This window comes from Arvicola amphibius, chromosome 7 (genome assembly GCF_903992535.2).
Source record: "Arvicola amphibius chromosome 7, mArvAmp1.2, whole genome shotgun sequence".
Lineage (NCBI taxonomy): Eukaryota > Metazoa > Chordata > Mammalia > Rodentia > Cricetidae > Arvicola > Arvicola amphibius.
The window spans coordinates 137,054,704-137,081,530 of NC_052053.1; the positions used below are offsets into that span (position 1 = coordinate 137,054,704).

General features: G+C 48.8%; 1 protein-coding gene across 1 annotated transcript in view; it reads left to right on the forward strand.

The window, feature by feature from the left end:
- Window positions 1–17,967: 17,967 nt before the first annotated feature.
- Cdhr3 (cadherin related family member 3) overlaps window positions 17,968–26,827 on the forward strand; it is a 62,126-nt gene continuing 53,266 nt past the window's right edge. The window contains exons 1-5 of the mRNA XM_038337842.2: window positions 17,968–18,013; window positions 19,866–19,868; window positions 21,811–22,010; window positions 24,978–25,143; window positions 26,590–26,687. Of these exons, the coding sequence (XP_038193770.1) occupies window positions 17,968–18,013; window positions 19,866–19,868; window positions 21,811–22,010; window positions 24,978–25,143; window positions 26,590–26,687 (513 nt within the window). The remainder of the gene's footprint in view (window positions 18,014–19,865; window positions 19,869–21,810; window positions 22,011–24,977; window positions 25,144–26,589; window positions 26,688–26,827) is intronic.

Sequence of the window (26,827 nt, forward strand, 5' to 3'; positions counted from 1 at the left end):
CACACGTAACAATTAAAATAAAAAAGAAAATGATTTTAAAATATAAAGGAAATTCATTTAGACTGGGAAGAGAGATCCGGTTAGAGACAAAAGGTAAAGGGGCCTTTTTAGAAGTTCTTTTCTTTTCCAATCATAGCTAAAATTAGATTGATAAAGTGCTGTCTGGTACAGGAAGTTCGGGGAGCTGTTTTAATGAATAGACGAGAAAGATCTCTATTTGCATTTTCCGTCCGATGTTTAGTTGCTCCTTAAGCGATTGTCCAGGTAGGAATGCTATTGCTATGATAAAACAACATCGCAAAAATCAAGGAGGAAGGGGTCTACCTGGCTTCCACCTCCACACTGCAGCCACCATTGAAGGCAGGAGCTGACAGCCCAGGGGTGGCACCACCCACCACGGCCGGGGCCCTCCACAGCAATCACTAATTAAGAAAATGCCATACGGGATTGCCTACGGGCAGATCACAGATCGTATGGCGGCATTTTCTCAGTTGAGATTCCCTGACTAAGACATTGACTACAGTCTGTGGTCAAGCTGACATTAAACTAGGCAGCACAACAGTATTTGAAAAGCAGTGTTCTGTGTGGATTGCGAAGCCCCTTTGAAATTATGTTTGCAGCATCCATGTAGTTAGCACACTCTCTGCCTAGCAACCATTCTCACGTCCTCGTCTCTGTCCCTTCGATTAGTCGCCTGTCACGGGATTTCAGCGTTCCTGAGGAGGTACACCAACTGACCCGTGGGGAAGGCAGAGCCCTCACACTCTACGTGACACACACAAATATTGCTAAACCTCCCTTTGAATTGTGCTGATGAAGCGAATCGTTTCTAGTGGAACTGATGCCAAGGGACAGCAATCAAGGTGTTTGTGACAGTGACAATGGTAGGGAGGACGGTGTCGAGGGTGAGCCATGGGGGGGAGGACGGTGTCAAGGGTGAGCCATGGGGGGGGGGACGGTGTCGAGGGTGAGCCATGGGGGGGACGGTGTCGAGGGTGAGCCATGGGAGGGGGAGGACGGTGTCGAGGTGAGCCATGGGGGGGACGGTGTCGAGGGTGAGCCATGGGAGGGGGAGGACGGTGTCGAGGTGAGCCATGGGGAGGACGGTGTCGAGGGTGAGCCATGGGGGGAGGACGGTGTCGAGGGTGAGCCATGGGGGGGGGGACGGTGTCGAGGATGAGCCATGGGGGGGGGACGGTGTCGAGGGTGAGCCATGGGGGGGGACGGTGTCGAGGGTGAGCCATGGGGGGGGACGGTGTCGAGGGTGAGCCATGGGGGGGACGGTGTCGAGGGTGAGCCATGGGAGGGGGAGGACGGTGTCGAGGTGAGCCATGGGGGGGACGGTGTCGAGGGTGAGCCATGGGGGGGATGGTGTCGAGGGTGAGCCATGGGGGGGGACGGTGTCGAGGGTGAGCCATGGGAGGGGGAGGACGGTGTCGAAGGTGAGCCACTGGCCAGAAGCCGGTTGCTGGCTGCCTGGCGGCCTTTCGTCGTTTGAAGTCGTGTGCTCCGCAGCTGCCGCTTGACAAAAGTAAATTTCACAACCATACTTCCCTCCGTGTATCCAACCAAACAAAGCTAATTTCCAGCATTTCTCAGCATAGTTTTGGTCTCCAGGGATACGACAGCAAATAAGACATCTGTCCTAACGACGCTTACATCCTGGAGAATAAGAAAAGTGAAGAAAGGATCTGCTAATTTAGATTCAATAAGGACTGGTCCAAAAGTGAAGCAGGATTCAGACACAGTGAGAGGGAATGCCGAGTGTGTGTTTGGTGTGTATGTGTTTGTACGTATGCGTGTGTACATGTGTGTGTGTGTGTGTGTGTGTGTGCTGTGTGAGTGTGCTTCCTTTCCCTAGTTCATGCAGGCTACATGGAAGATGTCTGAACGCAGAGAGCTAACCGAAAAGAGGCAGTAACTCATGTAAGTGACCCTGAGCTAAGACTAAAGCACATGTCACCATCACTGGTCTGATCAGTGACAACCAGCACCCAGGCTTCCTGCAGCCAAGCATCTACTGTCAGCTGAGACACATGCTTGGTCTACTTCCCTTCTGCCTGGTTGGCCACAGCTACACAAAGAAGACTGAGATGACAGAGTGCCATGGTTTGAAGGACGTGCCCTTCCAAGATTCGTGTGTTGGAATCTGAACCTCCAGGTGGCATGAAGATGTGGAAGTGCGAAAGTTGAAGGGACTCCGCCTTCATGGTCAGAATTAATACCCAATAAAGGAGGCTTCAGGAGGCTGTCTGTGCCTTCCATCCCTTCTGCCGTGGTAAGGAATCAGCAAGAAAGGCCACACTCTCAAAAGTAGAGTGACCTTCACTAGACATAGCTGCTATGGCCTTGGTCTTGCGGTGCCCAGACAGTTGAGTTCAATGAAAGCAGATGCTGAGGCAGAATTTCCAGTTTAAAAATAAGTTTATCAAACCCTGTGATTGGAAGGGAAAAGAAACATTATCAGAGACAAATGCAAATGGCATAAAGGCAGTTAATATGCATGGCCAGCTGGTTCTGCTGAAAACCAGCTAAAAATAATTGCTACCCATAGAGATGATCTGCACACATCTCTCATAGTCAATACATGTATTTTTCTTGCCACTGTGCCCAAAGCACTATGGGCTAGTAACTTAATTTCCTATTGACACAGCTTTAAAATCTATAAGTGAAGGTTATTATTAATGGGAAATAATTGCTAAATTCAAATTTCCTTTAGCTAGAATAACTTAAGTTCACTGAAATTTGAGGCAAACTTAAGAGAATGAAAAGCATCAGCTCTGGGCTAAGGAAGGTGAACAAGACTATGAAGCTGACAAAAGTCTCTATAATTCAGGCAATGCCGAATGAACTTTGTCCTTTGGTTGTTATATACAGGATACATATGAGTTGCTCTTCATACTTCAACTGGCTAAGTCATTGGATAAAGGAAAGAGGAGAGCTGTTACCTGCAGAAAATACAGGAGATGATGCCCTGCCTTTGCCTGGGGTCCATTGATTAGGTGAACATAAAGAACCTGAGGCCAGGGGTATAGTATGAGAAAGTGTAGTTTGAGGAGGGTACAAAGAGGGTACTGTTAGGATGTAGTGAGAGGAGGGTGTGCTGTGAGGAGGGTGTGGTGTGAAGAGGGTTTGGTGTGAAGAGGGTGTGGTGTGAAGAGGGTGTGGTGTGTGAGGAGGGTGTGGTGTGAGGAGGGTGTGGTGTGAAGAGGGTGTGGTGTGAGGAGGGTTTGGTGTGAAGAGGGTGTGGTGTGAAGAGGGTGTGGTGTGAAGAGGGTGTGGTGTGAAGAGGGTGTGGTATGAGGAGGGTGTGGTGTGAAGAGGGTGTGGTGTGAGGAGGGTGTGGTGTGAGGAGGGTGTGGTGTGATGAGGGTGTAGTGTATAAATTCAACTGTGGCATTGGAGGCTCACACCCGATCTCATCCCTAACAGTACAGAGTCTTCTAAAAATCCCTTCCGTGTTTGAGCACAGTTGTGCCTCCACGTATATATGTGTACTGACATGCACACCACACCTAGGTGATTAGGCCATTTCTAGAGCTATTGATGAGCCACATTGTTGCCATAGATACTGAAATGGTTATCCAATGTTCCATCTCTGAATCTGCTCCTAAGGAAAGGTGTCTTTGGGCTGAGTGTTTACACTTGTTGGCAGTGGAAGCCTGAGGCCCTGTTCAACCTCCACATCTAAGATTTGCTGACCTGGTGATCTACAGGTTAGAGAGAGACTGTCTCACCAAACAGGAAAGAGGAAAGAAAGAGGGAAGAAGGGAGGAAGGAAAGAAAAGAAAAGGAAGAAAAGAAAGATGAAGCTAAATTAAGTAACACCAGGGGCAGCTTCCCCAGTCTGGGCACATCCCCACTGGAGACCCCGTGTCTCTGTCATAGACCACACAGGGTAGAGAACCCTCACACTCTACAGTGACCCCTGTGACCCTGTTAACAGCTGGACTGCAGTGTGGGGATCTGGGCCGTGACAGCAAGGCTGTCTGTCTGTCCTCCAGCTCACAGGCACAGAGGTCTCTCTCTATCCTCGGTATTTCCTTTCACACCTGTTCGCCTCACTTGGGATTTCCCAGGGACACGGTTTGTGTCCACAGATCCCTCAACAGTGCATCTTAAGCAGGCCTGACAACCAGCTCATAACCCTGCTAGAACTGCCCTCTGCTGGCTGGGGTGGAGACCGGGCGATGTGGCCCAGGCCTGGTGAGGAGTCTGCATCTTCCGTCTTTCTCCCTGCCTGCCCTTTTATCCCTGGCTGGAAGAAAGGCAGGGAGTGAACCCACCACAGGTGGAGGATGTGGACCACCTCAGAAATGCGTGCAGAGAAAAGACCACCACTCTTCTTCAGGCCCCGTGTAGGGGGCTGGGGAGGGTAGGAAGTCCGGAGTGAAAAGCTCCACTTCCCTGCTACCCCACTTCCCCTCCATCCTCCCAGGTCCAGTTCCTGTGCTTAGCAAACTCAGGAACATTGGTAAATGATGACAGCGTGTAAGCTTGAACACCCTCCTGAGAGCCTGCCAGGGAAGTATCGGGAACTGAGGCACAGAATACAAATTTCCTCTAACCACCTGGCAAGAATTCTTCAGGCCAGCAATCCCTCCCTGGGCACGTGCTGGCCTGAACCCTGAGTCTGGGTGCACAGGGCGTCCAGCGTCTGCCTTCCCAGACTCCGACTCCTCTGGGCTTCACGTAGTTCTGATCACCTGGGCGCCCAGTTGGGCACCCGTGGTTCTCAGCCAACTTACACTGCAGAGGCGCTGGGCTCTTGCTCTGCCCCCTCCCTTTCCGTCCCACACATCCCCTTCTCTCCTGCCTGACCCTCTTTAACTGCTCACCGAACAGAGCCTCCACCAGCCGACCCTCACTCCCGCACATCCTGTGGGAGTTTCTGAAGCACAACCAAGCAAGCAGCGAGGAAGAGGGGTCAGGAAAATGGCCCGAGACTGTGGTTGTTTTTAATCACAGGAGACACCAGGCTGATCCAGAGGGGACCTTGTCTGTTTGATGGCTTCTGGACCCCACACTCTTTATAGGGACATTGGTGGCTGTGCTCGACTGAGGAGGACACATGGCAGGGTGATGTGTCTTCTTGTTTTGGCCTGTCTACTGATCAAAGGCAAGGCAATTAGAAAGCCGCAGGTGTACAAAGGGTGAATATCTCAGAGGTATTTCGGGTCATAATGTCACCTGGAACTGGCTTGAGCTAATCCCTCCCAGAAAGATGGGGAATCCACTCCTGCTGCTCCCTGGCAGGAAGGGTCTCACTCAAGGACCCTGATGCCAAAGAGCAGAGGCCGAGGGAAGGAGCCTGCAGAGACAGTCCAGGGCGCCCAGATTGTTGAGGACTGTGGACCCTCAGACCCTGAACTTCTTATGACCTCTTGCCTGCTGGAGTAAACAACTTGTTTGCCTATGCTTGGAGCTGCTCTGAGCACGAGACCATCATGAGTTCCTGATAAAAAGGAAGTGGTTTCTGGTGGGCTTGCAGCTGAAAAATCCCAAGAGCTGGGGCGTGGCCATTAGTCAAGGAGAGCCCAATATAAGCTGCCCTGGAACACAATAAAATTGGCATTCTTGCTGTCTCTGTGTGTCTCCCCAGACCCTTGCCTGATCGTGGTTCCAGGTGGTGCAGGTGCCACACCAGACCACTGCTCCTGGTGCCTCCAGGGTCTTTCAACCTTACCCGCCAGCTCCCCACACAGGCAAGGGCCCCTGGCATCGACTCTCCCTCTGGAGTCATCTCAGGAAGGTTATGTCAACACCCACCTCTCCTTTCCTGGGGGCTCATGCTCTGTTCTCTGCTTAAACAATCCATGCGTTCATTCTTCCTCCTTTCCCACGATGGTGGGGGGTTCACCAGCAAAGGCCAAGTGGCCTATTGAACTAATGAACATATAACCCAGCAAGTCCATACCCCTATTTTTGAGATCCAGGAGAGCCTGGACCCCCATAAATAGCCCTCAACTCCTTCCTGAGGACTGGCTCCCTCCTACCACCTGAGCAAAACCAGCACAGATCTGGTCCGGAGGGGCCCTTGGGGCTAGAGTTCTTCCACTTCACCCCACGCCATTGGGAACCAAAAAGGGCTCACGGCCTCATACTGCACAGAATCCCTGGCATGGCTAGACTGAGAAACCAGACTGCTTGTATCTGTCTACCTGGCCCTGCCATTTCCCAGACTAGGCATGCTTGGCAAGTTATTCTGCAAAGTTACTCTGCAAATTACTTCGTGCCTCAGTTTCCCTGTCAGCAAAATGGAGGCTAACAGATAAAATCTCTACAGCTGTCTCCTAGTGGTGTTGTGGGGAATTAAACAGCCGTCTTAAGCACGGAGCACAGTTTCGGCAGCTGGAAAGCATGGAGTGGATGCTGTTTTTTTATTCAGCACAGTTGAGACACCATTGCTATCAGCGTGTACTTGGTTTTCACAGCGTGGGAGGCTATGTAAGGCATGAGTCTAATTTACAGCTTATTTATAATGAACCTCAGCCACTTCCAAAGAAGACTGGGAGTGAATGAACACAAACAGCGAAAGCCATCAGTCAGCCTTGTTGTAGTTCTTTTGGGGTGTGTGTGCGCATGTGCATGCGTGTATGCATGCATGTGCACATGTGCGTGTGTATGTGCATGTGTTCATGCACGTGCGTGTGCGCATGCACGTGTGTGCATGTGTGTGTACGTGCACGTGTGCATGCACATGTGTATGTGCACATATGCATACACATGTGTGTGTAGGTGCACATGTGTGTGTGTGTCCTGGAACTTGCTCTGTAAACCAGGCTGGCCTCAAATTTGCAAAGATCTGCCTGCCTCTGCCTCCTGAGTGCTGGGATTAAAGTTGTGCACCACCACTGTCTGGCTGAAATGGTAATTTTTTAAAGCAGAGGGGAAACTTATGACCAGTGAAAAGACCTAAGTTTCAAAACAGGAGATCCTGACTGTTCTGGGCTCAGTGATTCTGTGCAGCATGAAACAGCTGTTCAGAACACCTGTCACGCAGGGACATCATCACACAAAAGATCACCTTCGCCCCCATCAGCTCTTCCGGGGGAGACTGCACTGCTTTCTCCCATTCTGTTCAGACTTAGAGCTATTTAACAATCTGTCCAGAGTCACAAAGCACTTGCTTGGAGGAGCAGGGTCAAGGGCAGGCCTAACACCAGACACACGCTGCCTGCTCTGCCTGTGCTGCCCTTGGGCCACCTCTGTCTCCTGGTTCTCCGAGCCTCTGCTTTTGCAGAGAGCAATGAGGGAGAGCAACAGGAGCCTCTGGCTGTCACATCTGGATAGGAAGGCTAGGCTCTCTGCCGGCTACTATGATGCTATTCACTAATCGAGCCATTTAAGCATGTGGGGTTTGTATCAATTTTTAACAAGCAGCAGAGACTGTAAACAATGAGTGGAGCTTAATTCAAACCCTAAGTGATGGTGTTTGACAAAGGAATGTAAATACTGCGCCTGATTCTTGGCTCGCGATTGATGGTTCCTTTGTTAATGTCTGCACTGCCATGGGCTCCATCTGGGCCCGGCTGGGCGGCTGCACAGCCCAGGGCCGGCATTCCTTCACTGATTCCTCCACTCACCTAACACTGCTGGCACCAGCACGACCTATGCGAACCCTGCCTTCACGGCATTCAGCTAGGGGACTGAACACAAGCACTCCACAGAGATAAAAAAGTGTGTGGTAAGAACCAGCGAAGGGTGTGGGAGTCAAGGAAGGCCCCGTCTGAGGAAGGAACAATGGAAAGAAGCAAGTCCAAGGAAGTGTGTGTGGGAGGGGGATGGAGGAGACATCCAGACAAAATCCAGACAAAGAGACAACAGTAAATCAAAGGCCTGGGCTAGGAAGACCTTGGAATTCTTTTTCCTTCTTTCTTTCTCTCTTTCCTCCTCCTCCTCTTCCTCCTCCTCCTCCTCCTCCTCCTCTTCCTCCTCCTTCTTTTTGTTGTTGTTGGTTTTGGGACAGTCTGTAGACCAGGCTGGCCTCAAAGTCACAGTGATCAGCCTGTCTCTGCCTCAGCCTCAAGAGTGCTAGGATTAAAGGCATGCGCCACCATCCCTGGCTGACCAAATTCTTGAAGGGATACAGGTCACAGGGCAAGAGGTAGCATCTGTGTTTGGGGTAGATACAAAATGCAGACTGTGAGAAAACAATCATGGGGAAAATTTCCCAGTGTTACAAAAGAAATAACACTCAAAAAGTAGTAAACAGATAAACAGAGGGGAAGCACACAGATGGGAATTGAGAGGTCATCCCAAGGATGTGGAGGAATAGGAGCCCTCACGCACTGTGGTAGCGATGTAAGACTGTGTTTATTGGCATTGACAACATCGTGGGACAACTGTGCTCTCTCAACAGGCCCCGATTCTCCCATGTATCACCCACACCTACCACACACGCGGGCCCTCAGTCACTTTAATGTCTTCCACAGATAAAAGTGTTTGATGACCTGGTCTCTAACTGATGGTTATTGCTTTGGGAGGTTGAGAATCTCCTGGACCTGTGGCCTATCCAGCAGGTGTAGGGCTGAAGAGGTGGATATGGGGAGGGGGTGTTTAAGAGTCAGCTCTGCTTCCTAGCTCTCTACTTCCGTGTCAGCTGCTGAAATGTAAGGAAATCAGGCTGCAGAGTCCTGTTGTTCTAGACCAAGAGTCCCAGCCATAACGCCATCCCCTCATGAACCCTGAACCTGAAAAAAGTCTCTGTCCTTTATGTTGTCCCTGTCAGGGTGATAAGAAAAGTAATCAACACAGCCTCTCCCATGGCTAAGCTTTGTCTCCCCCAAAAGATACAGTGAAATCCTAACCCCTCTGTACCTCACTTTAGAATATAACTGTAATAGTTAGGGCCTTCAGAGAAACAGAAGTAACAGAACATTAAGTGTGCAGACAGATCGACGTATGTCTATCTGTACAGATACATGTGTATGTATATAGGTATACATGTGTAGCTATATAGGTATAAAGGGATAGATATAAAGATATACTAGGTGGATGAGTAGATGGAGGTGGATAGATGGCTGGCAGATACAGAAGAAAGATGGAAAACAGATGAATACACAGATATAGATACATAGGTAGATAGTTGGATGCATGGGAGAAAGGAAGATGAATAAATGGATAGATTGAAACATAATTCATGGAGATACATTATAGAGTTTCACGGAGATACATATAGAGATTCATAGAGTCACATCACAGAAATACATAGAGATTCATACATAGAGACACAGAGATAGATAGATAGATAGATAGATAGATAGATAGATAGATAATAGGTGGGTAGCTATATGATAGAAAGATTGATTAATAGATAGAATGATGATAGGTAGGTAGCTATATGATAGATAGATAGATAGATAGATAGATAGATAGATAGATAGATAGATAGATAGATTGATGATAGGTGGGTAGCTATATGATAGATAGATAGATAGATAGATAGATAGATAGATAGATGATAGACAGACAGACAGACAGACGGATAGATAGATAGATAGATAGATAGATAGATAGATGATAGATGATTTAAGAAGCCTGTCAATGTCTTTGAAATCGGTGTGATGGGCAGCAGGCTGGAGACCAGCAGAGAGCCATTGTTGCAGCTCACATTCAAAGGAATTCTCTAACACAATTCTTTCTTATTCAAGAAAGAATTATAGTGGGCACTTTAAACGCAGGATCTAGAGGGTCCCTGGGAACACAGACGGTTGTTGAAACTCAAATTCTTGAGTTAAAACTTACTTTTGAATGTGGCCACCCCCCATACAAGCATACATACATGAACAGAGACTCTTATATTACATCATATATGCTTCTGAGAAGCTGGGTGACAACATATTTTTGTGAGCAGAAATTATTTTAATAACACAAAAGGAAGACTCTAGGTTTTGCGTTATATTTCTATTAAGCTAAGGCTTTGAAAATTTCGTACATGTGTGTAACGCATTCTGATTGTTCTACACCCTTTCTGATCCCTCCCACCCCTAACAACACTCTTACCTCCCTGCCTGACCCTTTCAGACATTTAGGACTTTTGGTTTTATTTTGTGACTCTTTAATTTAATGAGTGTGAACACTGGCTTGAGATCTGTTTACTAGAGGTTGGTGGGGCCACCAATAGAGAGAGAACTGAAGGCAGTGGCCTCCTTACTGTCTCTGACTCTACCGGTAGAACTGGTTCAGCAGTGAGGAGCCCCAGTCCTTCTCCCTCCTCCCTACATGCTGATGGGCCCATTCTTGGCAAGCATCTGTAGTTACTGGGAGTTTGCGATGCCTGTGTATTGCCCAGAAGATGGCATTTCTCAGCCTTTCTCCCTGTGTTCCGGCTTTTACACTCTTTCTGCCCCTCTTTCTGCAGTGCTCCCTGAGCATCATAGGAATCGGCTGTTGTTTATTTTCAGTACCCTGTAGTCTACATCCACCAAAGATTACTGGGAAAAAAAAAGGCTTTGTTTTGATTAAGCCTGAGAGTGGAAATTATCTATGGGTCTTAGTCAAAGCTCTATTACTGTGAGAGTGGGTCAGAAGAGCTGGGAGGAGCCCCAGTACTTTGATAACATACATCAAAAAGTTACATGCACATTTTCTTCTAGTCAACAATTTCATTTTTAAAGAATTTAATCTGCAAGCATATTCTCATATTCATTACACATCTTCAAGGATGGTTATTGCAGCCTCATTGGTAATAGATGAACTGGGAACATGGTAAACTTCTCTCCATGGGGAACTGCATAAACATTACAGAACACTGCCCTACGGTTTCTATCCTGCATTTTAAAGATAAAAACTGCTGTCCTGCTTTTTTAAGAAGAACAAGCATCTCTAATGCCATGAGTATTAGAATGTTTATCCAATGACAGGGAAGCAGCTTGGGGGAAGGAAGGGTTTATTTAACTTCCTTGTCCCAATCATGATTGCAGCCCATCATGAAAGGAAGCCAGGGCAGGAATTCAAGCAAACCAGAAACCTCAAGGTAGGAATTCAAACAGAGGCCATGGAACAATGCTGCTAACTGGCTTGTTTAACCTGTTTTCTTAAATAATTCAGGACCACCTGAACACAGGTGGCACCACCCACAATGGTCTGGGTCTTCACATCAACCATTAATCAAGAAAACGTCCCCTACCCCCGTAGACTTGCCTATAGGGAGTCTAATGGAGTCATTTTCTCAACTGAGGTTTCCTCTCCCCAGATGGCCCAACTTATATCAAGTTCTAAGCCTCCATTTCTACAAGCGTAACGACTATGTAAATGAGCATGTGTTTATTCTTGGGCTGTTTCTAGGAGGTTTACAAGACTAATAATGGCTGCCTCCAAGCGACAGGTGAAGACAAGAAGACTTTCTTCTCATTGTTTATTCTTCTGAACACTCGGGATTTTACAGTGTGTGCATATATTAGCTTGTAAAAAGTAATTTATTTCTTAAAAATGACAATCCCTAGAGAGAAGTCAATTGGCGGAGAATCACAAGACAGCCACACCATCCAGGCCTTTCTGCTGCCCTTTCTCTACCTTCTGCAGCCTTTACCCTGCATTTCTCCTGCTCACTTCTCTGTCTGGAAACTTTCTCTGACCGCGTACTTTCAGTCTGAATGTGATCCTCTCCCCACTCAGTCAAAGCTCTCACAGCCTCAGGCATCTTCGAACACAGTATGTGTCCACTTAACTTTAGTTGTGGGCTTAGGACAGATTTGCCTCTGGGCTAGGTTTGAGGACCTTGGTGGGATACTTGGGTCCCAACATGTTTAGCTCTAAATGTCCCCCCACAGGCTCACGTTGTTGGGTCCCTAGAGGACAGGCCTTCGTACCCCCACTTGATCTGTTTTGCACTCTTGAGGTTGATTGAAAACAGGAACAAAACAGGAATAATCTGTTGTTTTCAGCAATGTTTCTAAGGATGTTTACCCCTAAGCCATTGAGTTACAGGTGATGAGCTTCCTGCTTTTGCTGGTTTGGCCTCCCCTGCTCAGGGCTATATATACTTGTGAGAAAGTAGAATAAAGGGCTTGTCTGCAGAACCTAAAGTTGTGCTGTGTGTCAATCCCGACATCCCTCGCTCAGAAGAACGACAGTTACCTTGCTGGCACGGCATCATGTGAACACTCAGTCGCCAGCTAGTCATGCTGTTCCGGTCTGCAGGTGGAACTAGGGTACAGGGGCAGGGTTTAAAGGCTACCCTGCTGCTGGTTCTGCCGCACACTTTGTTTCCTGGTCTGAGATGCCCTTGCATGCACCTATGGATGGAAGCTGAGACCCTCCACCATGTTGTCTTTCCTGCTATGAAAGACAGAAATCACTCTGAGGCAGAGCTAACATAAACTGTCCTTTTTCACAAGCTTCTTCCATTTCTTTTGGTTACAGTGACTTTAAAGTAACTAATAACAGATATGACACCCTGCTCAGTTGCTCATTCGCAGTGAGCTATACCAGAGTAATGGTTGTCTGTCTGCATGGATGGATGAATGTTTGCATTTATGATGAATGGATCATACATGCATGCATGCACCAGTGGATGGATGTGGGCACCAAAGGATGGATGCATTCACCAACGGACGGATGTGTGCACCGAAGAATGGATAAATTCACCAATGGATGGATGCATGCACCAAAAGATGGGTGCATAGATGCATGCATAGATGATGGATGGATGCATGGATGGATGGATGGATGGATGGATGAAGAACAGTGCTTCCGTCATCTGGACAAGGAACTTTTGTCTGTTTTTTTTTTTCTGCTTTAACCTTATCATGCATAAAGGGGACATAGTAGGTAATCAAATTCTGGTAAATGAAAAAATAAACATCAAGAATAAGAAAAAGAAGAGAAGGAGGAGGAGGAAGAGGAGGAGGAGGAGGAGGAGGAGGAGGAGGAGGAGGAGGAGGGAGAAATGATTAGCTGGTATAAAGATATCTGGAAAAGTTGTCAGAGAGGTGACATATGTGGAGCCCACAGCTTAGAACAGGGACCAGCAAAGGCCAACTTGCCTTGGCTCCAAAACAAGTTAGATATTTGTGCACAAGAATAATTCCTTAGTTGCCATATGACCTGACATTTATGCTCATGATATTTCCCCAAGAGAAATGAAAACAACAACAAAAAACTTGTGTGTGAATGTTCATGACAGCTTCATGAAGTAAAAATAAGCCAAATGCTTATCTGTGTGAACAAAGTGAACGTGGCTCACCCGTATTGCAGAATAATATTATCTGGCAGTAACAAGAAAAAGGAAAAAGGAATGAAGTACTGGGTGTTGTGGGGAGGCCGCGTGGTCATTCTGGCTATTGGTTGCTCACCAGCAGACCTGGAATAATCACACAAAACTGTATTATTTAAATCACTTCATGGCCCATTAACTCTAGTATCTTATTGACTAACTCTTACATCTTAATTAACCTCTCTCCATTAATCTGTGCATCACCTCAAGGTTGTGGCCTACCAGCAAGGTTTCAGTGCATCTGTCTCCAGTGGCGGCTCCATGGCTTCTCCTCACTCTGCCTTCTTCCTCCCAGCATTCAGTTTAGTTTTCCCCACCTAGAAGTTCTGCCTTGCTTTATGTCCAAAGTAGTTTCTTTATTCATTAATGGTAATCACAGCATACAGAGGGGAATCCCACATCAACTGGGCAGGCTATAGGCTGGACAGCCCCTGAGGATATGACCTAAGGGAACGAGGACAAACCCAGAACCTACGCGTTGTATGGTTCCCTGTGAAATATCCAGAATAAGGAAGCCAACAGGAATCGCGGTAGATTGACGGCTGCGGGGTGTGGGGGAGTAAGAAGCTGGAGGAAAATGGGTAGCTGATAAGGAGTGGAGGGATTCTTTTTAGGGCAATGGAACTGTTTTAAAATTGATTGTGACAATGGTTCTGTGGATATAATAAAAACAGAGGGTTGTGCGCTTTAGCTGGGTGCAATCTATTGTCTGTGAAATGTGTCTTCATCAAACCGTTCTGAAAAATAAAACAAATAGGAATGACCTGGGCTTCCTGGAGGTGTGACCCGAGAAGCCCGCAGAGTTCTAGAAACACTGAGACTCCCTGTGCTCAGGTGGCACTGAGCCTTGGTGAGGCCAACGTCTCGACTCTCCCACCCTGAGTCAGGGCTTGACATTCCAGGGTCTGACGGAGCATTGTCTCTCCACAGTCCTCAGGGCCGCTGTGGGAGGGAGTTGTTCCTAGGTTTCAGAAGGGAGAAACGCTGCAGAATTGCTTTACTTCCTCTCACAGAACGCCACTGAGCACATATCTGGAGTTGGGCAGAGAGAGAGAAAGGTGAGGAGCAGGCAGCTACAAAGTGCATCACTAATTCCACAACTGTCTAACTATGCCCCGGTACCTTGTCAAATAGGAAGAAATTAGGGCGCAAATAAATGCCAAGTTCCATGTGGGTGGTGGAATTAAACAAGGGTCCTCTGGAAGAGCAGCCATTGCTCTTAACCACTGAGCCATCTCTCTAGCTCCAGGGCTTCTGACACCCTCACACAGACATAGATGCAGACAAAACATCAATAAACATAAAATAAAAATAAATTATATATATACTAAATAAATACATTATATATAAATATATTTATACAAATAAATATTTATATATAAATAACTATATATATAAAATTAACCATATATATAGAGAGATATATGGTTAATTTTTTTAAAAAGGAAGAAAGAAAAAGAGGGAAATGTGAAGCTCCCCTCGCCTGGAAGAACCTGGGAAGACTGCCTGGAAGCAGGTTTGTAGGCGTGGCTGATGAGATGCCGATGTGAGAACACGGGCCATGCTTCACTTCTGCCTGACGCTATGTGCCAATTGCTTACTGTCTCTGTTACAAGTGTGGCCCTGGGAGATGCGGACTCAAGGTGCTGGAACGGCAAACCCCACATGTCACATTACTGGAAACCAGAGTTCCAGGAGAGGCATGCATGTCCCACAACTAAAAAGGTGAGGAGTTAATCCGGACCTCACGCCCTCAAAACGGTTAAAGGGGCAGAACAATTGAACGTTCTCCACACAGCTTCGATTTCTCCCCTATTTCCTTCAGGTCCATATAGATTACAGGAGAAAAATGTGTTCCAGGTTCTGAGTCAAATATCAGAAAGCAACACTGTTAACACACCCGACATCGGAGCGACTCCAGGGAACTCCCTTGAAAAACTCCAAGGCCTGACCAGTACGGGTCCAGTCCGAACTTCACAGAAGGCTCCGTGCCCCCCAAAGTTCTGTGGAGACGGAATAGCTCAGCACCCTGGAATCCAGGTACAAGACAGCAAGGCCCTCAGGGTTCTTTGCAGCTGCTGGGACTTCTGAGCAGGTGGGGGCCTCCATTCGAACCTGTACTTTTAGAAGGGGCAAGGCCTGGCGATGGCATCCACTCTGGGGCTAGAAACAGAGCTGTGTACCAGAGAAAACAAGCAAACACACAGCCCCTTCCCAAATGTGGCCCCTAAGCCCCGGGGAAGCTGGATGGAGGAGGGGGGACCAGAACTGACACGAACTCAGCATAAACAGGGCAACATTAAAACACTGTGTAGCCAGGCTGAAAATTAAACAGATGTGAGTTTCTTTAATTCAAAGCCTTAATTATTCTGACGTTTTCCATAACTTAATCTGAGCCATCACTTCAGCTTTAATTATGCATAATGAAATGGATTATTTACAGTAACTAACATGACAGGGAAAACCGAGGAGTGAGAATTGGTAACTTGGCTACTGTCGTGGATTCCTCCCTTCAGCCAGCCAGGGAATGCTGCACACCCACTATGCTTCCCTTGCTGACCTGGCAGGTGTCCCACTGCGGTAAGCACTGTTTGAAGATGTGCTACGAGCGATTCCCTTCCCTGTCCCATTCCCCACTGCAGTGGACAACAGATCCTACTTCCCCGGATTTACAGGTAGGCATAAGTGGAACCGAGACACGAAAGGTCACGCAGCAGAGCCTGTGATTTCTACCATTTAGCTACTTCAAACAGAAGCCATCCAGCATTCCGAATCTTCCTCTATCCAGGAAACATTAACTAAAGGGCAAAGTGGTTTGATATTTTAGCAGAAAGTGAAGGATCAGATTCTCACGCTCCTGTGAAATGGGCCTGAAAGCCTGTAGGCTGCCCTGGGGCCATGGAGGAGGCCGTGCTGGGAGCAGGACCATAAGCCAGGGCAGTGACACAGAGGACCCTTGGAGACCATGCAGAAAGAGGAGCCAGCTTTGCTGCCTGGGTTTCTGAGGAGAGTCCTGACTGGCAGTACATCAGAGGGGGTCACCAATCTCTGAGCCTTGACTCTCCAGGAGGGATTCACTGAGCAGCTCCCACTCAGTGGACTGAAATGCTCCCAGTCCCCCTCTCCTCCCTACTTTGACAGGCATCTGTTACACTGTCTATTTCTGCCTCCCTCCCTAGCCTTCTCTCTCTCATCTGGTTTTGGGGCAGTGTCTTCCTCTGTGACCCCTGTTACCTCCACGCTCACTGTAGCCCAGGTTGACAATCCTCCTGCCTGAGCGCTGGAATTGCTCTTGTCCCTTAGCACATTGCTTTCTTTCCCCCCAGTTACTCATGGCAGCACCATTCAGGCTCCGACAAATCTAAATTCAACTTAAGTCTCATCTCCTTCCACCCTTCACTCCAGGGATGGCGCAGCCGACTGCACTGCTCCTGACACCTCCTCTCTGCCCTACAGGTTTGGGAAGAGGGTTGGGCAGAGAGGAAGGACAAGGGACAAGGTCCTTCCTCTGCCTGCCTGCTCAGTCTGCCTTCTATTCTGACTCCTTCAGGCTGACCCATCTGCATGAAGGTTTGCCTGTTCTTCAGGAGCCCTGGGTTCTCCACACCACTTCCATCCCTGACAGAGGGTTTGGCCAACCCCTCCGCATGTGGGGCTGCTAGGCTATCCCTCCCCAAGAGCAGACAGACACCTGTTGTGGGGGAATGGATGGATGGAGGAGATGGTACCTCCACTGACCCAATTACTCTCTGACGGCTCCTCAGTCATCTCTCTTTGTGCCTTGGCACGGTGCTGCCCCATCATGGAAATCCTGTAAAGGAACACACCACTCCCTAGTGGGCAGAAGCTCAACTCCAGTATTCCTCAGCCAGCCTGTGGGCTGCGGAAGGGCCCCCGGTGGTAAATGGAGTCTGAGATAGTTAACCTCGTACGCTCACCTGTGGGAATGTTTGTGAGCTAGTTTCTAAATTGCTTCATTGAGGTGGGACCATCTACCCTATATGGATGGTGCCATCACACAGGCCGGGGTTGCAGATTAGATAAAAGGGAGTCAGCCACCTGAGCGCCAGCGGTCCTTGCATGCTGCCTGGCTGCAGCTGCAGCGTGCCAGCTGCCTGAGGTTGCTCCTAAGTCCCCCTCCCCAGAAGACCATTCCCTCCACCTGTGAGACAAGACCAGCCTGTCCTGTCTTGAGCCGCTTGTGCCAGGTTTTTGTTATAGCAACAGGCAAAGTAACTAACTGGTGTCAAGGGCCACCTCTCCCATGTGTCTGCTTCACAGAGACACTGGGTCCCAGTTCTTAGCGATTGTCTGAGTTTCAGGGAGTTGCAGGTCTGAGTGCTACTTGTCTCAATCCAGTCAGTAGAGACCCCTCATTTCATCGGGCCTGGTTGGTTACGGGGAGGTTGGGACCACCGTGTTCGTGACAGGGACAGGCAGCCACCCTCTCAATATGTCCCTTTTGCTCTTCTGACTTCTCTTGAGCTCTCTGTGGAGACATCTGGATGAGGACTTTGGGGGCAGACCTTAGGCTAACTAGCTGTCCTGTGGGACAGCAGGTTATCACACACGTAGGTCATCAAAGCACAAACAGACGACAGTGTTTAGCGTCTCCTTTAGTTACCACCAAAGCCTGTTTGACTCTCTGCCTGGCAACCAAGCCATGAGGTTCTGGTATCTGGAATAGATGTGGGTTAGAAAGCTGGGTGAAGATCCTGGACAGCCACACACACAGGGACCCATCCAGGATGCGGGGGGCAGCCATTGTCCTTGCTGTCCTGGGAGTCACTTCAGGTAGGAGCTCTGTGCACTCTGAAGCCTTGCTTGGCCTGCCTGTGTTGCTGGACAGCATTTCGTGAGGATGCCCCCAAAGAGGACTCGGCCACTGTGAGGCTGCACTCCTGTGAGGGTTTCTCAGCTGTGAGGGGTGACAGGCAGCTACTTTGGGGTGGCCAGCATCTTGGGGCCAGGAGTCCTGGAGTGGATGTACTTGGAGGCAGCTGGTTTGGGGTGGCCTGCTCCCTGGGGCTAGGGGTCCTGGAGTGGATGCATTGAAAAGCAGCTGGTTTGGGGTGGCCTGCTCCCTGGGGTGCACTTAGAGAACCACAGCAGAACCCAGGCTTGTCCAAGCCTGACTCCGTTGCGCCTGGCCTGTGCAAGGAGTCTTTCTGAGAACTAGGGTGGGGAAGGGCCTCTCAGAGCCCAGCTGTGTCTGGACATCAATTCAGTTTTTGTGACGGTTTTCCTCCAAGGCATTGACTTGGCAAGTCCTCCTTCCGGGAAACAGATATGGAGGGGCAACTGTCTCCCCAGGAGCAAAGGCCAGTCCTGATAGGCCCAAGACTCCACCTGACACTTCCTATATTCTCTCTTCCCCATTCAAGAGCATCAAGAATCTTGGGTTATTATTTTTTAAAGATGTACTTATTTTTATGTGTGTTGGTATTGTGTGAGGGTGTCAGGGCCCCTGGAACAGGAACCATGAGCTGCCATTTTTGGTGCTAGGAATTGAATCCAGTTCCCCCCAGAAGAGGAGCAAGTGCTTCCAACCCCTAAGCCATCCCTCGAGGTCCCATGAAGCTTGTATCTTTTGGGGGGGGGGATTTTTTGAGACAAGGTTTCTCTGTTGTTTTGGTGCCTGTCCTAGAACTAGCTCTTGTAGACCAGGCTAGCTTCAAACTCACAGAGTCTTGTATAATTTTTAAAGAATACTTTCAGTTTGGATTATTGAAATTAAGACTTTTAAATTAAATATTATATTCTGAGTAAGTAATAGATGCATGATAAATGGAATTCACTCACGTTAATTTAGGGATAATTTGCAACTTTGATGAGTTACGTACGTGAAACACTGAAAGAAAGACCTGGAACAGAATAAATGCTTAGCAAAGGGTAGTGTGACGATTTGTGCCTGCGTCCCCTAACCAGAGTTCTGATATTTGCTCAGATATCCCTTTGCTTCCCTCACAGGTAGGTTAGCTTCCTTTATGTGGGTATTTGCATGCATATCTCAGTATTTGTGGGTAGCTATTTCTCTTTCTTTACATTTGTAAATAAAATCTTCTCATTTAGCTTGCTGTCACACAATGAATGGATGCCAGTTAGTGCTTTGTCCCACTATCTTTCTAACGGTTTCCCCTTGGATTCGAATGTTCTTGCAGGAGCAGAGAGAACAAACATGCATAGCCCTCTGCTCCGATGGCTCCGTGTGCCCTTTCTTTCTCTTACCCAACTGCCAGCCTGTCCTTGCTGACCATTTATAGCTAATGAGAAAAGTGCTCGCTCCTGTTTCTGTACCCCAAGGCAGGATGCTAGCTGGCTCTTGGTGTAAGGCAGAAATGCTTTCTCCATTTAGGAGATGGTTTTATCTGGATTATTAGTTCTAAATCAAAATGGATTTTTAAATCAAAATGCTTTTCCAAGATCCATAAAAATGAACATTTGGCTTTCTTCTTTGATCTGCTAATAAAAAACAATAATAACTGGGCTTCCTCATATTGAGCCCACTCCCCCAGGCTTTAGCCTGTGGAGGGCAGACCTACAGCATTAGAGTAGGCCATGAACGGTCCCGGTGCTTCCTTGAGGTAAACATTTGAAGGTTCCCCAGAAATACGAGTTTCTGAGCTATAGCTGTTTGTGTTGAGAGGTGGTGACATTTACTGTCACTAGGGAGGAGGGAGGTTACGTGGGGTCACCTGGAACGCTGTCAGCAGATGTGTGGGATAAACAGGTCGCACCATTTGCGAGGAACTTGGGTCCTTGGGATTGAGCTCAGGTCATCAGGCCTGTGTGGCCGGCGTCTTTACCCATGGATCCCATCTTACTGTCCCTGAAGGAGTATTTGCTGATAGTTTCAGGTGGGGGCAGACTGTGTCTCAGAATCAGAGCTATACTTTAGAGAAACAGGTCGTGCATTACCACATGGTGTTGGGGGCCCAAGGTGGTCAGCTTCCTGTCAGTAATTGAAGCAAAGAAGGCTTTAACTGTCTCAACACTAGATCTCAGGAGGAGGCTCCAGAAGCTTATTCCCAGAAAGGCTGTAATTCCTGGGAAACAAACGTTCCATGTATCAAGACGCTGCAGCCGGCTCCGTGTCTGCTAATCCATCTTCACCTGCCTCTCCTTTGTCCATGTGTTAGATGCCAGCAATTCTAATTTCATTCTTATTAAGACACATGTGTAAGTCAAAGTCCATTAAAGCCTCTTTCCTGCTCGCCAGACTTTAAAAGAACCTTCTGGAAGGCCAGCCTCAGGATGGAAATGAGGTGTCTTGGGGAGAAGGGTTGGCTTTGAGCCTCTGACCTGCTTGTTACAACTTGGCTGCTCACCTCTGGGCACATTGCTTTGAGCTGGGTGCCTTGGGACATCCATCTGTCTTACCTGAGGGACCTGAGGGATGAGGGTTAATGCTCTGTGTACTGCATCTCACTAATGTACCACTCCAGCACGTAGACCCTGGCCACTGGATTATTGCAATTGCTACTATGGTGACTACTTCTTTGTTGGCAGGGGATCTGGGGAATGGGGCACTGACATTGTACCATGGCTACCTTTATTGTCGGTAACTCCTGTGAAGGCTTCCAAGCTTTTTACTTCATTTGCATGATCCTGGCATGTGACCTTATCCTGAGAAGAGGTCACCAGAAGGACAGGGTACCTCTTACATGAAGTAGACTGCTACACTAGGCCTAGCTTGAGCATATCTGAGACCACAAAGCCCACCTCCACAGTGACACACTTCTTCCAACAAGGCCACACCTCCTAGTAGTGCCACCACTTATGGGCCAAGCATTCAAATACATGAGTCTATGGGGGCCATTCCTATGCAAACCACCTCACCGCCCCAGCTCACTATAGTTAGCAAGATTATAAAAACATGAGAGAATACAGCCTCTGAAGTGGTCAAGTCTGGTACAGTATCATGGAGACCTTAGAATGTCCCCAGTCTCTCCTAGGTAAAGTATGTGCCCCCTTAAATGATGTTCAAAGCAATCCATGTGACCTCCTGACTCTCTCATTTTCTCCTCTGTGAAATCAGTATTAATCACACAGACTGATCCTCCACAGGAAGCCCCGAACAGCCTCCAGCAATAAACCATCCATTGCCCTTGACATTGGTAACGGCTGAGGAGAAATCCCCCGTGATTCTGGAGTCTCCAGTCCTGCACACTCAGTTCTCACATGACCTCATAAATCCAACATTGCCCCAAGAAGGAAAACAAACTTCCAGAATCTTCTGGGCCCCTGCAAGAGAGAAGGTGTCATTACCATGCTAAGGCCTGCAAGAGAGAAGGCGTCATTATCACGCTGATGCCTTTAAGTGTTTCCTTTCCTGGCTCTTCACAAGGCTGGGAGGGAGGAGGGAGAGCCAGAGTCTTTGTTCCCCAGCGGCAGCAGATTTCATGGCTGCTTGGTCTGGCTGTTTCCTTGGCTCCCAGAAGACTTCACATTTTCGCTTTCCAGTGCCTAGAAAGCATTCGGTCTCGGGGAATGACCAGTCCCCTTTGTTGCCACGAAATGGAGTCACTGGCCAAGCAATGAAAGCCAACAGCTGTGTGTTTATGTCTCCTTGTCTCTGTTTAAACCTGCAGGAGAGGCACTGCACCTGATCCACCTGCCTGCCACTAGCACCGTGGCAGAGAATGCGCCGCCTGCGACTTTGGTGCATGAGTTTTCTGTGAATTTATCAGTATCGTTGTCACCTGTGATGCCAGAATTTCCCATGGTCGTCAACCCGAGCCCCTTCACTGAGGCCTTCAGGGTGAACAGACTATCGGGGACCAACTTTGAGGTGAGCAGCCTCTGACTCTTGCTCCCCGTCTGCAAAGCAGATAGCCTCAGCAGAAACCCTTTCCTCCACCACTGCTCTAAGGGACCCCAGACCGGCCGTGCTAGATGCCCCGACAGGCTTTGGCCTTTCCTTCCCTTCTTCAGCAGTCCCAAAGTAACACGTTCTGACCTCATGTTTTAGTGGGTGGTAGTGTGCACGGGCTGACCCTTTTCTTTGGAAGGGAGGAGGTGAATCTTGAAATTTTGGGTTCTGGTGACCTTGAACCTAGGGAGTCTACTCTGCTGTGATGCTGTGACTTTTTAGGGGACATTCTGAAAAAACAAGTATTTCTAATATGAAAGACACACACCCACGTATAAGCAGAAGTCTCAGTGTCTAAACCCACAATGTACGTGTTTCCTCACAGACTTGAGTGTCATGCCACGGTTGCTCTGTTGTCTAGTTTACCATTTGAGTCTTTCCCAAAGTTTTCACTTCCCCCAGGGAGAGCCAATCTGAAGACATCTTTAGGATCCAGGGTCTGGACTTGCTGGCCTTCAGCATTCTCCTCCTCAGCTCCGCTGTGTGTCCTGGGGGTCCTTGTGGGACAGACCGGAGACCAGGTTGTCTAGCACTGGAGCTCTCATTGAATAAAACAAAAGACACAGATTTGTTGAGCTATTAATTCACAATTAGAACCCACTACTGCCAAGGAGAGAGTCTCCTCAACCTTAAAGGGCTAGTCATGCCCCCCACCCAGAGGGGGGGCGGTTCTCCTCGACAAGTGACTCAAAGACAGCTCTGAGCCACCCAGGCAGGGGAGGAATAACAGGTACCAAGAAGCTCTCCAAGGTCCTGTGGAGGCCGTGCCTGCCTCTCTAGCCTCCCATGCCTTTAGTCCGACTCTGCTTTTTTACTGTTAACTGTTCGGAGCTATGGACCCAAAACTTGGCTCAGCTTTGTTCAGGATGAAGCCGAAGCCCACATACACAGTGTCAAACTTAGTGTTCCACTTCAGAATTCTGCAGCCCAACCGAAGCTCCTCACTCCCACCGGGTGCCTCGGGAGAGCCCCTTCCCTTCCCTGACTCGGCCCAGAGGTAGATCCATAAACATTTGTAAACGCTGGTGAGACCAGACAGTTTTTCCATTTGTATTAGTAGCCGCACGATCCCTTGGTTCTGAGATGTAAACTTTGGATGCTTGTGAGAAGGGTACTTGCTTCCTACGGAGGGCCCCCAGCTAGTTCCCAAGGAGAGGGAAGCAGCAGTAGGTGATGTGGGAGAACAGCAAAAGGAAGGAAAGGATCCATCTAACAGGATGCAGAGGAGGCGCCAGGCTGAGCAGGAAGCTGGTGGATAAAGGAGGAAGACTGGACTGTCTACTGGCCAGCTGGATGTGTGCTCCCCACCGGTTTCTGCTACCCAGGGGGGAAGTCAACCTTTGCACAAGGTTCTTACTGCCGGATGGTGTTGATCACAACCCCCAAATCAGCTCACTCAAGCTTCTCAGTGGCCTTGTGAAGCAGGTGTTATTGTTATCTTTGTGTCACAGATGGGGAAACTGAGGCATGGAAAACCACTTAACAGGAAACCGAGCTTTGAAGTTGGTCAATTGGGCTCACAGTCCTTGCTTATGGTGTGCTATTCTGCCCCATCATCCACAGACAGAATAGACAGAACAGACGGCCCAGCTCCGATTAACTACACACAGACGGGCTCTCTGAAGATGCCAGACGACCTCACCCGTCCCATCCTCCACATTCACACCTGTGGCTACCATCTCTTCTTGTAACTGGTCTAGATCTCACAAGGTCAAACCTGATAGCACCACCTCCTCTGTGCAGCCCTCTCTAAATAGAGACAGTTCACAACAAAGTCCTCTCCCTCCTGACCCTCACCTCTGCTACAAAGTGTCAGCTGCTCACCTAGCACAGGGATGGCTCCCTGAGTTATAATCTGGTGGGAACAGAAGCAGAAGGGAAAGCAACTCCCCTGAGGCACACAGAAGTTCAGCGGAGTCAGGGACCAGAGCAGGGAACTTTCATCACATGATGCGATTGTCCCCGTATTAGCTGCCAAAGCTCTAAAGAAAGACCGTCCTTTGGCTAGGGTCAGAGTGCCCTGGTAGAGTAGTAGCCTAGTGTGTGTGAGGTTCTGGGTTCAATCCCCATTAATGTGAATGAAAGGAGAGAGATGGAGACAGAGAGAAGTTGGGGAGGGAAGATGGAGGTAGAGAGGACAGGAAAGACAGAGATTAATCTTGGATGTCTGCTCGCTCTGACATCTACTCCTATACAGCATGCCATAGACTGGCTAACTTATAAAAAAAAAAAAAAAGAAAGCGATTTTTTTTCCTGTTCTGGAGACTGGGAGTCCAAAGTCAGGATGCTGGTATCTAACCAGGGCCCTCAAGCTGCAGAGGAGTGTGGCCAACACACCATGGTGAGGGGACAAGGGAGAGAGTGGGTGGTTAAATAAGAAAAGCAGCTTGGCTCTGTAACCCACTCTCGCGATAAGGCATTGAGAATGTTCACCGCCCACCGCCTCTTACCAGTTAGCTCACACCAGCGTGATGCAACACTAGCCATTCCGTTTCAACATGAGCATTTTAGGGGACAATTAAACCACAGCGATGCCCCTGGGCTTGTAGGAGTTGTGTCCAGGGTAGCTAAGGGGCCTGTCTGGGGTCTAGTGGTAAGTGTGGTAGGTTTTAAAATTCTGAGGTTTTCCATCTCTAGTTAATCCCACCAGAATGTCTCCAGAAGAGTTTTCTTTCCTAAGAAAAGCAGCATCACCCACAGGAGCGCCTTCTGGGAAGGGCCATCATGGGCGGGGCTTATGTCAGAAGGACTAAGGCTGCCCTGTTAGAGTGGCCACCTCTGAAAGTGAGGATGGTCACCAGGAGCAGGTGGCTCCCTTCCTAGTCAGAGTCCCTTGCATACAAACGCTTTTCGTTTTCATGCTGAGGGTCTCTTATGCTGTTTTAGGTTGTCACCACTGGGAAGGAACAACTAGATTTTGAAACAGGACCCAAAGTATTCGATTTGCAGATTTATGTGAAGGATGATGTCGGCGTCACAGACTTGCAGGTCCTGACCGTCCAGGTGATAGACATGAACGAGCCGCCTCAGTTTCAAGGCAACTTAGCGCAAGGTGAGACATACCCAGACAGTGGCATCAGAGAGGAACCTGCCGGACAGAGTCAAACAGGAAAAGGTCAACGAGCAAGCCGCGGTTTCCTCAGAAAAGGCAGCCACTTAACGAGCAGCACACACAGGCACGGCGTCCAGCAGCTTCTAGAGCCTTGTGTCTGCGCTTCTCTCTCCCTCTGAGTCATGGAAGAATGCTGAATGAAGGCACCTCAAAATGAAACCTTTTAGATGACCCTAGGCTCAGCCCGCCACAGATTCACCACCTTGTTCTGCAGCCATTGCCCAGCTGCCTTCTTGTCCGTCATGGACTCTCTGGGCCTGCCTGGGAGATGGTGGGGATGCCCTAAGGATGGGAATCTGGGGACATAGCTTGGCGGTAGAATGCTTACATCACACGCATCACACTGTGAGTTCAATCCCCAGCATCACAGAAAGGAAGTCAAGGGGTAATGGTGTGGCTGAACAGGGAGAGCTCCTTGCTATGCAGGCCCGGCAGCCTGTTTCAATACGCAGCACAGACACTGAAGTGGAAGAACTGATCAGCAGAGCTGTTCTTGATCTTCACACACGCGCTGTGGCATGCCCACACACATCACACACAGAGACACCGATCATAAACCTAATAACAATAAAAACAAAGAAGATGGAACTAGGGAATTTCCCATCAGATCTCCCCAAGGTGCTGACTGTGTGCACTGAGCTCTCGGTAAAACGAGAACCCCAAGTCCATTGTTTCTCCTGGGCTCTCCCTGAACTCACAGCTCAGACATCATCTGTTTCACCCAATGTCCCTGGCATCTGAAGGGCTTCTTAATCTTAGCAAGTCTCTCAAACCAAACCCTTTCCCTCTGTGCCCTCACCCCTACCCCACCCTTCTCTGTGTCCTCACCCCTACCCTCCCTTCTCTGTGTCCTCACCCCTACCCCACCCTTCTCTGTGTCCTCACCCCTACCCCACCCTTCTCTGTGTCCTCACCCCTACCACACCCTTCTCTGTGTCCTCACCCCTACCACACCCTTCTCTGTGTCCTCACCCCTACCACACCCTTTTCTGTGTCCTCATCCCCACTGCCTTCTGCTGGTGTCCATGTGTGTTTCACAGGTTCACTTTAACATAAAAACATGGATCTGAATGTAACTGTCAATCACACTAGAGGCACTAGGGTGACTCCTAACTTCCCTCTCATCCTGGTCCTCTTTCCCCGCTAACAACAGTCCGAGTCACCTCCCAGTGGAGGATGTGACTAAAGGTGTGACACCTAGCATTGTAGTGACCTCCATCAGCAGCTTGGCTCAGGCCATTTCTCGCTGGGTCTTATCTTGGCTGCTCTCTCTGTCCCACGATGCCAGCACACCTCGTGGGTTCCCTGTAGCTGCAGTGTCTGGAAGGCCTGGGGTTGGAGTTCCCTATCTGATGAGACACTCTTGTTCCCTCTGACTTGGAACAGGTTTAAACCTCTATGTAATAGAAAGAACAAATCCTGGATTCATCTACCAGGTGGAGGCCTTTGACCCAGAGGACACAAGCCGGAACATACCCCTCAGCGTAAGTACCCTAAGCTGCTGCTGTACACACCCGCTTTGGAGCAGGAGCCTGATGGCCAAGACTGTAAGGTGGGTAGCGGGGTCAGCACTGGGATGTCCTGCCACTTCCAAGGTTCAGCCAGGGCTCTGTGCGCGTGGCTC